The following is a 13,335-nucleotide window of genomic DNA, read 5'->3' as shown; positions in this document are numbered from 1 at the left end:
TCGGGTCACTTTTGCCAGTCCAGGCCCGGATAAAGGAGCAGGGTTGGAATTGTGACATTAAAAAATAATAATTGCTAAAAGAAATGTAATTTGTAGTTCTAAATTCGTTTAAACCCAATTGTTACACCTGGTAGAGCAGAACGCTGATCATTTTATTAAAGATTAAAGACTTGAGACAGTTTTTCAACTCTCAGTAATGCCATAGTGATCGTTTGATATATGGACCTGCAGCGGAGTTTAGGTCCAGACACGGCTAGTGACGTCAGACTGAACAACCGGATGGTTGGCGTTTTTCATGGATTGAGGAGGGAACAGTGTTTTAGCAACAAGCTGCTAGCAAAACCCACAAGAGCGCCCCAAAAGATAAAGGCTCTTTGCTAAGTTGTGTTGCTGGGAGAACTGTAGCTCAAGGCCACTTTAAAGAATTAAACATGTTTGTCTCCAAAATACAGAGCGACCTGCGCGACTTTTGCACAATACTATAGTTTCATGTTGTATAGCTTCTCAGATGTAATTAAGAATGTGGAATATTCATGAAAGTTTTCAATCAGCAACATTTTAAAACTCAGGAATCACCGTGTGTGATGCATACAGCAACAATGTTGCAGAACAGTAAATAAGACAAACATCGAATTCTTGTCAAAATTGTTGAAATGTTTATTTAACTGAAAGATTTTATGTCAACTCAAATAAGACATTTTTTTAACCTTAAAAAAAGGGACATACATTTTGCCGATAAAAGAAAGAAAAACAAACTCTGAAGAAAGTGCTTTTTTTACTTAAAAAAAATCCTGGCATTGAAACTAGAACATTCTCCGCCAAAGACGATGAAGAAGGCCCTCCTGCTCCGACCTCCCCGCAGCTCTAACGAGTTAAAGGGTCTCTGGCAAAAAACACCTTTCTTCCTGTTGTGACATCACTGTATGAGCCCTGATTGATCAGTCCGTGTAAAAATATGAAGGACTTCCCACTTTGATATTTACAACTGCCACTTTGGGGTGATTCGCCTTTTCCGAGCCGGAGGTGATAAAATGAGTCCAACGGGCGCTGCTGACGGTCTGTCTGAAGGAACGTTTCGGTCCAGCTGTGAGAGTTTGAAAAGCGACAGATGTTCCTACTTCTTAACATTTTAAAGATCAGTAAACCTGTTTGTTCCCAGAGAAACGTGACGCGTGAAGAGTTCTGACCCAAAGGCGCCAACCACACCAAAAACAAGCCTGTTGTAATTTCCTCTAGTCGCCACTAGATGGCAACGAATCTCCTGACTCAGATTATGCATTTTCAAAAGACGTTTGTTATAAATTATTGGACTGCATTAGTCACGAGATCTGTAGTTCCAAACTGAAGGGGGCTAAAATGTAAACACAGCAACATGCTGATACTAGTGCCAAATATCGATATTTTTAGTGAAATACTTTGAATCAGTCTTCATTCTCCTGCTGATGCTTATAAACGAGGGGGACGTGATGCCACACACTTTATTGTCACTGTTAACAGCAACGTAATGTGCCACTATCATATCATAATTTACTTTTCAATCCCTGCTATCAAACCACTTTCCCACTCTCATGGTCTGTCTGAAGGAAATCATGTCTTTGTAATTCTTGAGAGCGATACTGATATCTGAGGATTTAACAAACAGATTTCACTATTCTCCAGCCCGGATCAGCTGACTCATCCATATGTATGGAGGTTTAATTTTCATGGATCAGTATATCTAAAACGCTCCTACTGATAAATTGGCAAACGTGATAAATTTGTCAGGATCTAAAATTTACAACTTTACTTTGACTGAGAGACCGTACGAGACATTTAGGCTTTTAAAATGATTAAAAAGTCAACAAAACAAAGTTGTAGATTAATTTCCCATTATTTACTATTAATCTAAAATGTTCACATTAGCTACAGATATCCTGGTTACTGCGATGAACTTCACTGTAACAGCCCTGACACTCAATGCTCTCCATCCCCTTGTAGGCAAATAATTATCCCTGTGACTGAGCTGGAAAAGTTGCCCCAATAATAGATGGAAATCTAAAATAAAGGCAAATTCAAACAGAGCAACATTTCAATAGCACCTGAACTTCTGATTCTTTACATTTCTGGCAAAGTTTTACTTTCATCCTCTGTTATTAGAAAAAGAGCCGACTATAAAAAATAACTTTTGGGAACTTTTAGGGATTTGTTTTAATATTTAAGAGCATAAAAACAACGTTTCTGTTTATTCCCAGGACAGGATCAGAACTCTTCACACGAAAGCTGGAATAAAACTCCTCGGAGCATCGCTTTTATAATTTCCATTTGACCGACACATTTCAGACCAACGTGCAGACGCACGGCCCCTCATGCTTCTGCTTTTGTCTGGGATTAATCCTTACGCTCATCTTCAATATAATCTATAATCATATATTTCTATTTTCAATAATAGGCTTGATGTGAGTTTGTTTCACTCAAGATAATACAATGCTTTTTTCTTTATCGTAATATTAGCAAATATTCAAGAGCAAAACATTGTCGAATGTCTCGTCATATACTTCTAAGAGAGAAACAAAATAAATTAAATCAGTTTCTGTTTGTACATACTTACATGATATGAATTTATGTTTAGCTTCGGTCGAAGCCGTTAGTTTGTACGGAAAAATAAACGGAGTTGAAGGCTGCAGCTGTTAGTATATGAAAATTAGCACGCCGACTTTAGCTGAGATGGGGCTTCAGAAAATAACGATTCCAAACAAAACAAGAAAAATACGAAAGAAACGTACCTCATCGTAAAACCGGGGGCGGCTGCGACGCGCTCCCCTCAAACCCCGCCCTCGTATCAAAACATATGTCGCACTTTGTAATGGTCGATATCGTTTAGGGTTTTTTTCTCTTTGTAAATATCCTTTTCAAAAAAATAGCCTAAGGAAAGCAAATAACATGAAAATAGAGAGTGAGCCACACGCACTTTAAAAGCCGGGATCTTTCCTAACGATTGTCCTCTACTGCTGCGAGTTTTCCACTTTTTGGTAAACAGTCGGCACGACCCGGGGACCGCACTTCCTCTCAGACTGAGCATGACCTGAATGCAATCTAGATGCCAGCGCTGGATTCTGGGAGCTAGTTTGCAGCGGTTACGCAGCCTGGGAGTAAGCACCAAAATTCAGGGCAAAAAAGTCGACCACCACCTCCCCCTGGTGCCGGAAACTCTGCCTCGGCTCCGCTTTTCCTTCCTTGGGTCTCTGGAGCAGAATTGTCTTTGCATCTTCCTCAATAATTCTTCAGCCACCAGGGGGCGCTACATGTTGTAGGCCACATAGATTGGGTCCAGCTGGTCGGCCAGGAAGCCGTCCCGCAGGTGCATCCTCTGCTTCTCCCCTCTGGAGTTGATGGGGATGACGCCGATGTCCACCACCACCACCACGCCCACGATCAGGTAGTGCTCCTCCAGCACCACGTTGGTGACGAGGGGGACCAAGTCCAGGGCCTCCTGCTCCGAACCGTCCAGCTCCACCACCACCACCAGCAGGTTGGTCCACGTGAACACCGCGCTGCGGACACACATGACGAAAACTTGAATTCTTGTCACCCCAGAAGGGGCGGAGTGTGTAATCGACGTGTTGGCAGTTCTCATCCACAGTTTTTAAGATATCGCGTTCAAATTTGGTGTGACAGCAGATTCTAATAAAAGCTCGATCGAGGCAAAACAAATGTGAAAACCTGGAATAACTTTATTCTTCTAACTTCAAGACAATGTGTTAGGCCGCGAGGAGGCCATGAGTACCTAGGCTGGCAAAGCATTTGACCTTGAGTGTTAGCGTCCAAGGTTAAAGTTGGTGAAAAAATGTCAAGAAACCACATCGAGGAACATATCGTACGTAAAGGCGTGGCGAGAGCTGAACACACTTTTTTATTTTTTCATAAAGACACTAATGTCATAATTGGCTGATGCTCACCACTCTGTGATGCTCTTGTGCGTCCTGATGACAGAGGTCTCGATGTCGATGGGGTGGTAACGCATCCCTCTGAGTTCCATGGCTTCCTCCAAAGCGCCGACCACGTACAGGGCATCGTGGCGCTCTGTGGACACGAACAGATTTCCTTTCAAGCCACCATGCTGCGCTTTTAGATTAATGTACGAGTTATCAAAGCTTTTAACGTGAACGGTCTTCCTGCACAGATTAAAGTCACGAAGTAAACTCAGCGTTTTCTGCAGATGTCTGAATATCTGACTGTTATGAGCTGGAAATAAACATTTGAGTGTTTTAAATATCAGACTTGATCTCAGCAGAGAGAAAGAGCCAATCAGGAGGAGCCGGCAGCACTTAAAATCAGCGCTGAAGCCGTTTAATCGTTTATTCCTTGTTGTTGTGCGAGATCATTAAAGGTCAGCCGCAGCCCCATTAACCACGTCGACCGTGTTCGACGAACGGCCCGCCCTGACCTCCGCTGGCGTCGGTGAGCTCCGTCCTGCGCAGGAAGCCCAGGTATCCGGTCCGAGCCCAGACGGTCTGCGTGTCTCCAAAGCTGAGCCTGGAGTTGAAATGGTCGGACTGCAGCGCCTCGTCCCCGTAGACGGTGAAGTAACCGCTGGCGTTGTGGCCACTGTGCACCCAGATCTGCAAACGCACAAATAATACAGCAGAAAATAATCATCAAGGGATTATTTCCTCTATAAACGTCAAACAGATGTGGACAAACATCCATGTTTTCACTACATCTTGTCATTTCCACTTGCAGAGCTTCCAGGAGAAAACAAAGATAAGGCCCGGGGGCCAGAATCAGCCCTGCAAGGACTCCAATCTGGCCTAATGGAAAATGCACAGGAGGGGGTATGTTTTGAGCTTTTTTCAGATAAAGACCCCCCCCCCCATGGCCATTCATGCTAAACCAAAGAAATGAAGTAATAAACTGTTAAATGACAGAAATATTCCTGTTTTCCACCATCTACCAAAGGAAACCTTTTAAAAAAACATTTTAGTGAACTAGACAAAGAATATCAGGCGCACCTTTTCTACTGAAATTGGTAAATATTAGGTTTAATTGATCAAATTCAATGAGTTTAAAAAAAAATGTAAATATTTCAGGTTAATGATCACTTACTCTGCTGACCTCAGCAGGTGCATAAAGGCTATCTGGGTCCTGCTTCATGCACTTATATCTTTTTATGGATGCAGATATGAAAGTTGAGTCTCTGATAATTCAAAATAACCCCCAGAATGGAAAAACTTCGAGGACTTTGATGCTCAAACACGATTGGTCAAAGGAGCTTGGAGCAAAGTCCGAAAACCAGAAGCCTTTTTATTTTCACGTACAAATATCTGTTTATAGAGAAGACCATTAAAGCTCAGACAAACCTCTCCCAGATGCGACTCTCCCATTGGTCCCTTGGTCTCTGGGTTGGCGATGATGATTCTGACCCCCGGCAGGATCTGCTCAAAGAGAGAGACGCAGATCGAGCAAAGACCAAAAACAGCTTCTTTGAAAAAGTTAATAAACGTTAAATTTAAATAAAACTGACCTTCCCGGACTCCATCAGTGGCAGGCTGTGTGGCGATCCCCGCTCTACGAGTCTGACCCTGCAGAGCAGACAAACGGGGACGTTTCTGTTAGTCGGCTGCGTATTATCTCTAATCAACATCCCATAATCAGGATTCTGGACAGGATCTTAACTCTGACTGTTGACCACTAACGGCTAATGTTGATGTGATGTAAAAAAACAAAAACAGAATTGTGGGAAAAAGCTGAAACAGTAAAACTAAAAATAAACCAGGACGAGTGGTTTGTCAGACTGCAAACACGGAGAGCCTGTGGTAGACTCGGGCCAGCTTAAATCAGCAGTGATTACATGTAATCATGCACACTGACAGTTATATTTATACACAGCGGGATTGCACGGCCCTGCTGCTTCGTGCGCTGCGACTTTTCTGTGTGGAAATCAGCAGACACAGGCTGAGCACCGTAATGACGGGCTGCATCAGGGAGCAGGAAACTGCGTCTGGGGAGCTTCAGGGATGAGTAACAAGCTCCTGACGAGTTCAAATTAATGCATTTTTCAGTTTGTGCCGGTTTCTTGCTGGTCGTTTCGCCGTTGTTCCTTTAATCCCGCAGGCCCTTCTCGTCAGAGATGTTTGAATAAGTCCGAGTCTCGCTTGTTATCTCGGATGTGTTTGTCCATCTCCACCAGCTGGAAAACTGACGGCGTTTCTCCTCTGAAATCTGACACTGATGTTGAGCCCTGGCTGGTTCATTAGGAGTCAGAGCTGTCTCACTGACAAGCAGCAGTCTGGCAAAACAAATGGCGGTGTTACCCAGCAGGAAATGTGACTCAGACTGGGTTTGATGGGTTTTAAAGTTCACCCCTCTCACACTGTGGAGAGGCTGTGAGGGTGACAGTGTGCATGTCATATTGTCTCAGAGAAACTTCCAGCTTCTCATTATATTCAGACTTTTTTACCGTCAGCCTGCAGCGATGCTTCTGAGCTGCAGAGAATAAGCCTCGCATTACAATAACAATCTTTGCTGAGCACTTTATTTATTCTGAGAGCGCTTGCCGAGTCGTGTTCTCTCATTCACAAACTTCACGAGCGAAGCCGTCCGGCAGAGCGCTGCGGCGCCGCTGAAATCCCGCAGGACACCGGCTGAAGACTTTACAGCACAGAATAGACTCTGTGTCTGCGTGAGAGTCGACGGAAAACCGATTCAGTGCATGAAAACAACATCTAAAAAATACTCAAGGCTGGTGTTGCCGACTCCAGCCGAGCACGAAAATCCATCGGCCTGAAGAAACGTCAGCCATAAAATACCTGGAAGAAAATATTTTGTGTTTGTTGAACCATCTGACAATGTATTTTTTTAATTAATGCTGCAACACACTCTGAATGTGTCTCCATTTCCAGTCTGCGTCACGCTTCTCAGTTTCACTGCTGCTTGGAGAGCAGTTGGCATCTTTCATGCAAATTACTGGTGACCAAAGCAGTCGTTAAGAGGTTTCAGACACCGAACATCTTTCTGCAAAAGTATCTGTTAAGCTTCTAACAAAGCAGCAAGGACACTTACCTGTCATGTCGCAGCGCCCTCATATCAACATAAACAGTTGTGGGGTCAGGTCCTGAGGTGCCCTGAGAAACACCAGCGAGAGAAAGTGTGAACACCACAGACTCACAAAACGTCCTTTTTATTCAAAAAAGGCTTTTTATGCAAAAATTGCTACAGCTTATCGACTCCTAGCAGACTGCAGTGGATGCTGTGTGGTCATAAAGAAAAGCTTTACCTCCACTGAAGGAGGGACGTAAATGTTTTGGGTGGGAAGGTGGGAACCCGACCCTCTACAGCAGGGGTGGGAAACTCCAGGCATCAAGAGCCGGTGTCCTGCAGGTTTTAGTTGTTTCCTTAATCCAACACAGCTGATTTAATTGGCTAAATTACCTCCTCAACAAGTTCTCCAGAAGCCTGGGAACAAACTAATCATTTGATTGAGGTGTGTTGACCCAGGGTGAGATCTAAAACCTGCAGCACACCAGCGCTCGAGGCCTGGACTTCCCCACCCCTGATCTACAGCATTTACAACAGGGTGAAACGATCAATGTGGGAGCAACAGCAGTGATTGTAGAAGGAAAGTCAAACAATTTAAATAAATGCACATCAACAAACTTTCTGCAACGTCAGATTCTACCTGATTGACATGCAAACGATAAAGTAAAGAAGGGGAAAGTGATTAGTAGCTGCAATTATACCCGTGTGACGACCCACCCAGGACAAATTCACTGTTTCTAAAGTACACACAGGTTGCACAATACATGCATTCAGTCAGATCTCTTTGTGCCGACTACTGTACTCTGAATGAGTGAAATCACTGAAGAAAAATTAAGACAGAAAAAAGGACGAGATTAAGGATCCCCCCTCTCCGACCTCTCTCCTCCTCCATCCATCCCTCCATTAATCCAGGATTAAAAACCCACCACCGGACACACAGCGGCATCCTGGGAGTCTTACGTCCACACACCCACAGTGCAAAAATGCAAACGCCCTCTCTGAAGAGACTTCAGGCAGTGACCGCTTCAAGAGTATTCAGTGATTTATTGGCAAAGGGAAATTTGATTGGAACAGGCAGAGCAAACATCCTTTGGTGCTGGACTCACACCACAGAGAGGCACATGCACATGTATCCTTGCACTGTCACGTATTCGTGATTTCTGGGAGTTAGCTGCAGCACTGAGCTGCTGCGGCTAACGAGCTTGTTGATAGCAGCGGAAACGTCTTGATGCGTTCTCTGCTCATCTGGACGTAGCGTTTTGTGGGAGAAACGTTTCGTCACTCGTACAGGTGACGTCTTCAGTCTCAGCTGACTGCAGGTTTCAATCTTATAAACAGTACATTTGCATAATGACTGAAACCAGCCCACTGAAGGAACAGTTCCTTCCACTGCATTGATCAACAACCACTGTGGTTGTTGATCAATGCAGTGGAACTGACCTCCCAGCCCATGATTTATCGCTGTATAAATAAAATAGAATTTTTAATATATTCACTGGTCTCATTGCTTTGAATCAGAATTATTATTATCTACTTTGCAGTCTTAATAATCTTATAGATCTGATAATTTTTTACTAGCCTATTGTTTGGTGGTTCCTTTCCTTAATTGTTTTATAATGCCACTTGCCTTACATCTGTCTCTTTACTCAGTCTTATGTTATTTATATGCAGTAGTTTTATGGCTACAGCCTCTATGCTTTTAGGGTTAGGGTTATATAAAGAAAAATATAAAGGAAGATTTGCTTGCATGTTTCTATGATGGAAAAAAATCGAGCCATACATGCAAATCAGAGCAGAATCATAGACGGAAGAAGAGACGTGAAAGCGGGAGCGGGTGACTCCAGATAGAGACGAGGGGCGTCACCCGCTGATTACACTGGAAGACAGTCTCCTAATGAGTCTTTGGTCTTAATCACTTGCTTTCTTTGGTGTAGCATTTTATAAATTATGGCCTAGTTTAAAGTAAAAGCAGGGCGCGGCTAGCTTGTGATCGATGAGTCACTGTTGTCTGGGGCTCCTCTCCAGCCCAACTAAAGGTCTAGTTCACAAATTTGTGGGTTATAGCAGAGTGGCTATGCTGCTTTATTTGATCTATTTTAAGATGGATTTTATTGCAAATGTTCTGCTGTTTGTTCTTTTTGTTGCTGGGAACAGAACAGATGTCAATCATCTGTATTTATAATTCATCTGACTGGAGACGTGTCAGCTGTGAGTAACACATCTACAGATTTGGGGGGTTTTCTCCTGGAAAGTATAATAAATCATCTCATGTCAAAGTTCAGCCAAAATACTGAGTGGGCGAAATCCACAGAGTAAAGCTGCTCCAGTGTCCCTGATATTGACTAAGTGCCATCTGATGAGAGGTGTGCTGGCAGGCAGTGGGGTGGTGATGGTGGCGGTTATTGCTGTTGGGCGGGGAAGGTTGATGGTGGTTTCCTACCTGGTCGGCAAGTTTTCCCAGCCTGTGAGGCTACAGCAGCAAAGAGGGGGCGGAGGAGGAGGAAAGTGAAGGGGTAGAAGAGGAAGTAAAGAAGGAGGGAGGGTGGAGACAAAACCAAGTATGAGAAATGTGGGTGGGGTTATGCACAAAACAAGGAAGTAAGAAAAAAATGTCAAAAGGGTAAAACTCAGAAAACCAAAACAAGCAGTAAGAACAGAAAAGAGTCTTCAGCCAGATGTTAGTCTGCTCATTTAAAGCTGCCAAACAAAGTTAAAGCTTACAGTAAGTTAGTGTGTGACGATTTCAGTGTTACGACTGTGTTAGCGTGCGAGTCTGCAAATTAAACTCGCTGACGATTAAAAGGCTAAATTATATTAGAGTTTCATATCGCCCCATTAAGTCTGTAAAATCTTTATAATATAATAACTTCTCTTAACAATTCATTTAATTCCTGACGTGGCTGAAAGCTGCAAATCAGATCTGAAATGTAAAAGCAATGATCAGCTTGAAATGGAGGATGGTCCTGAACCTGAGACATACAGGAAATGAAAAACCGCTCTGCAGGTGAAGAGAATGACTTTTTGTTTTTAGTGTCCAACCCTCCGACTGTTCCGGACGAACGCCGCGCATCTGCAAAAACGGCACATTCAGACGTTCTTGCATTGCGGTCCAAACACTCTTACAGGCTTCAGCTGAGCAGGAGTTGCAGAAATCCTTCAAGTGATAAACGAAGCTGTGAACAAAACTGCACTTCAGCGGAGATCGGCTAGATTTGCTGACTGTTAAAAACTCGTTAAAGGCTGGATATCTGTGATCTTTTCTTGTGGGGAAATCAAACATCTTCGACTTGTTCTCGGTGTTTACCCAGCAGGCCTCGAAGAAACAACAGAAACACCGAGCACAGAAGAACTGCTGTTTGTGTTGCTCAACATCACACTTTGTAAAAATATAATTTTTCATCTCATCTGCTTGTTTACATCCACTTGTGATGAACATGAATGACCTGTTTTGGAAAAAGAAGAATAAGGTGCACAAGTTGAAGTTTACGAATTCCCGCCTGGGCCGTCCGTATCCAGTAAGGGTCCTGGGCTAGACCCCCCCATGTCTAACCAAGCCTACTTGAAGCAGTAAGTCATACCGGCTCAGATCAGGTGTTGAGGAGCCAGGGCACCCTGAGGAAGTGGCTACTGGAACAAGAAGGCATCACTGGGCAATAGACGTGTGTTGGAACGCTACTACACAAGTAACCCCAGCAGACGGCGTTAAATTGAATCTTTGATACCCAACAGAAGGGGTACAACAAACATGCTACGATGATATCATCACCCCCACCCCGAGATTGGGTACCAAGCCCCAAGTGATCGTTGAGTTACAGTAGGATAGGTTACCAATGCAGCACTACAGACAATACCACTAACCAGCTGATCTACGCTGCTAGGCTGAACTTGGCCGCCGCTTGAAGAGAAAGCGTTATGTGTTACCGTGTGGTAGCCATCAACAAGCTTTTGACCAAAAAAGTTGGAGTAGATGTAAACTTCTGACCACATCTGTAGGTCTAAGACTCTTTAAGCTTCGCTCAGGGGCAAACACTAAGAGACAGATATTTTAAAATGCTGCATCTTCAGTCATCTCGACTCTTCTTTGGTTTCATTCTGATACTCAGATCTGGGACGCACCCAGTACCAAGGACAGTGGTGTAAACGTGCCGTTCACCAAAGATAGCTCAGAGCTTATTATTCAGACCTCACCATACAAGCAGTCCCACAGGTACTGTCATATAAGGAAAAACATGAAACACAGCAGTCGGATGAATAAACCAAACCAAGCCAAACAGCTTCCTCTGACTGGCTTTCCCAGAATAACTCAATCCGTATTACTGTAATCACTTTACAGTATTTTATACCAGACAACAGACTGAAGCACAGGATCAAACGTTCATATTCCATATGTTTTGTTCTTTTTCAAATTTCCAAGTACGTGCGGCTGTGGCATAGATCCTCGACAGGTGAAAAACAGGAAAGCTCCACATATGTTCTTTGGCATCTTTAGGAAAAGCTTTAAGATATCACTGTGCTTTGTACCACGGTGCCTGAAACGTGACGCACGTTTACTTCTGCTGGACTCAAACAGTTCAACATTTCTCCTACTCCATCCTGTCAAGGTGTAACGCATCAGACCGTCGTCTGCGCTTGTGATGGACTGACAGTGACGACCATCTGCTCAGCTGAATAACGGACAAAATCCTTCTTGTACCTCGTGGATTAAAGTGGACGAGCAGATATAACCACAGCCTCGGTTTAATGTGATTTATCTGCTGTTAAGTTGAATTTCCCTCAAGTTCATCCGAGTAGGACAGAGTTAATGTCGTTGGAACAGATATTTGGGGGGGTTTCCACCCAGTTTCACACTTTTCTACTTAATGCATAATAATTTCTGATGTAGGGATCAGAGAACTGTGGTTAATGGCTTAAACGCAAGAATACCCTTGTATCATTAAATATGAAAGGATAAATTCTCTGATACCCTAAACTCTGCAAAATCTCAGGCTGCCTGATCTGCACATACCGCACTCATGTGATGAAGATGATGTAAATCTTCCTTTCTCAGTTACAAACTTCTAACAATGGAGTTTTTACATGTTTGAGTCCTCGTTTGAATCAGATCTTAGTTTTTGTTAATGAGAAACTTGTTTCACATGTACCCAAGCTGCAGATGCCACAGTGAGGGTTAAGGGTGCTTCCTGCAATTCTTTCTTCAATACCGAATATTGAGCACAACCGCTAATAACATGCCTGTCCTACAAAAAAAAAACCCCAGCTAGGTTCTTAAACGTGACACCAAGAAATGCTCGAAGGCAAAGCAGAAGCAGGAAGTCGGACAGACCTGCAGGCAGATTGCCAGGTTGACCCTGCAGCCGAAGGAGGTGCTGACGGCTCGGGGGTGGAGTCCCAGGTCCTTGAAGAGTTTGGAGAAGGACTGCGTCAGGGCTATCCTGGGACGCTCCTCTGCTACAACCACGCAGGTCCTCACTCGAGACAAGTCCAGCCCTCGAGCCTGACGGGACAGAAAGGATTTCACAGTCAGAAGGTTTGTCGGTCGTTAAATTCAACCAAGGTTTCCGTGAGACGGAGCCGCCTGCCCCGCTTTACCTTCAGCGAGTCCGTCTGCAGGCCGAGGCCTTTGGTGCAGAGCTCCATGACGCTGTAGGAGCAGAAGGTGTCGCGAACTTTGTACTGACTGACGGCTGACAGCCAGAGAGCCGGGTTCACTTCCAGCTCGGACGGAGGGATCAGGATGGACTGGTGACCTGAGTACACACTGCAGAGAGGAGAGCGCCGAGTACGGCGAGACTGCACGGTTACATGATTAAAGATCTACAAACATGTCCGTCATGAATACAAAGGAAAACACAAACTAGTGATTATTAATTATACTGAAACTTAAAGAGCAGAGAAAACAGAAACAACCTGGTCATATAAAAGCCTCAAACAGGAACATTCAGAAAGTAAGAAATGCTAAAAACTTCCATTTTAGCTCTAAATAAGAACTAGGAACTACGATTGCCGACCTGCAAAGGCACCAGAGGACAAAGCCCAGGCCGCAGTACGGGTCCAAGCAGATGGCGACCTCTCTGGACGGGTAAAGCTCACACTGCAGCTTGATGGAGCGGCAGAAGGCACTGGTGGCTGTGTGAGACATCTGCAGGAGAAAATCTCACATGAAAATCTTCTTCTTTGTCAGTGCACTTTTTACTAAAAAAAATATGAAAGTAGGCTTGAAAACTCTGTGCTGTTTATTTGTTTCAGTCAGTGGAGACCTGTGGAGATCGTCTCTGTGCTGCTGGGAGGTTTTTCAAGCAAAACTGAGAATCAGCTGTGGGG

The 13,335-nt window shown here is 44.0% G+C and overlaps 1 protein-coding gene across 1 annotated transcript in view; it reads right to left on the bottom strand.

Annotated features, from left to right (window-relative positions):
- Window positions 1-2,880: 2,880 nt before the first annotated feature.
- LOC102210792 (disco-interacting protein 2 homolog C-like) overlaps window positions 2,881-13,335 on the bottom strand; it is a 194,199-nt gene continuing 183,744 nt past the window's right edge. The window contains exons 27-35 of the mRNA XM_013915755.1: window positions 13,023-13,153; window positions 12,604-12,772; window positions 12,338-12,508; window positions 7,039-7,100; window positions 5,501-5,558; window positions 5,337-5,411; window positions 4,424-4,598; window positions 3,936-4,059; window positions 2,881-3,530 (exon numbers count right to left, since the gene is read on the bottom strand). Coding sequence (XP_013771209.1) covers window positions 3,278-3,530; window positions 3,936-4,059; window positions 4,424-4,598; window positions 5,337-5,411; window positions 5,501-5,558; window positions 7,039-7,100; window positions 12,338-12,508; window positions 12,604-12,772; window positions 13,023-13,153 — 1,218 coding nt within the window. The 3' untranslated portion in view covers window positions 2,881-3,277. The remainder of the gene's footprint in view (window positions 3,531-3,935; window positions 4,060-4,423; window positions 4,599-5,336; window positions 5,412-5,500; window positions 5,559-7,038; window positions 7,101-12,337; window positions 12,509-12,603; window positions 12,773-13,022; window positions 13,154-13,335) is intronic.

The sequence above is a fragment of the Pundamilia nyererei genome, unplaced genomic scaffold (genome assembly GCF_000239375.1).
Source record: "Pundamilia nyererei isolate P.nyererei 1_Seehausen unplaced genomic scaffold, PunNye1.0 scaffold00358, whole genome shotgun sequence".
NCBI lineage: Eukaryota > Metazoa > Chordata > Actinopteri > Cichliformes > Cichlidae > Pundamilia > Pundamilia nyererei.
This window is presented reverse-complemented; position numbering and strand designations above follow the sequence as displayed.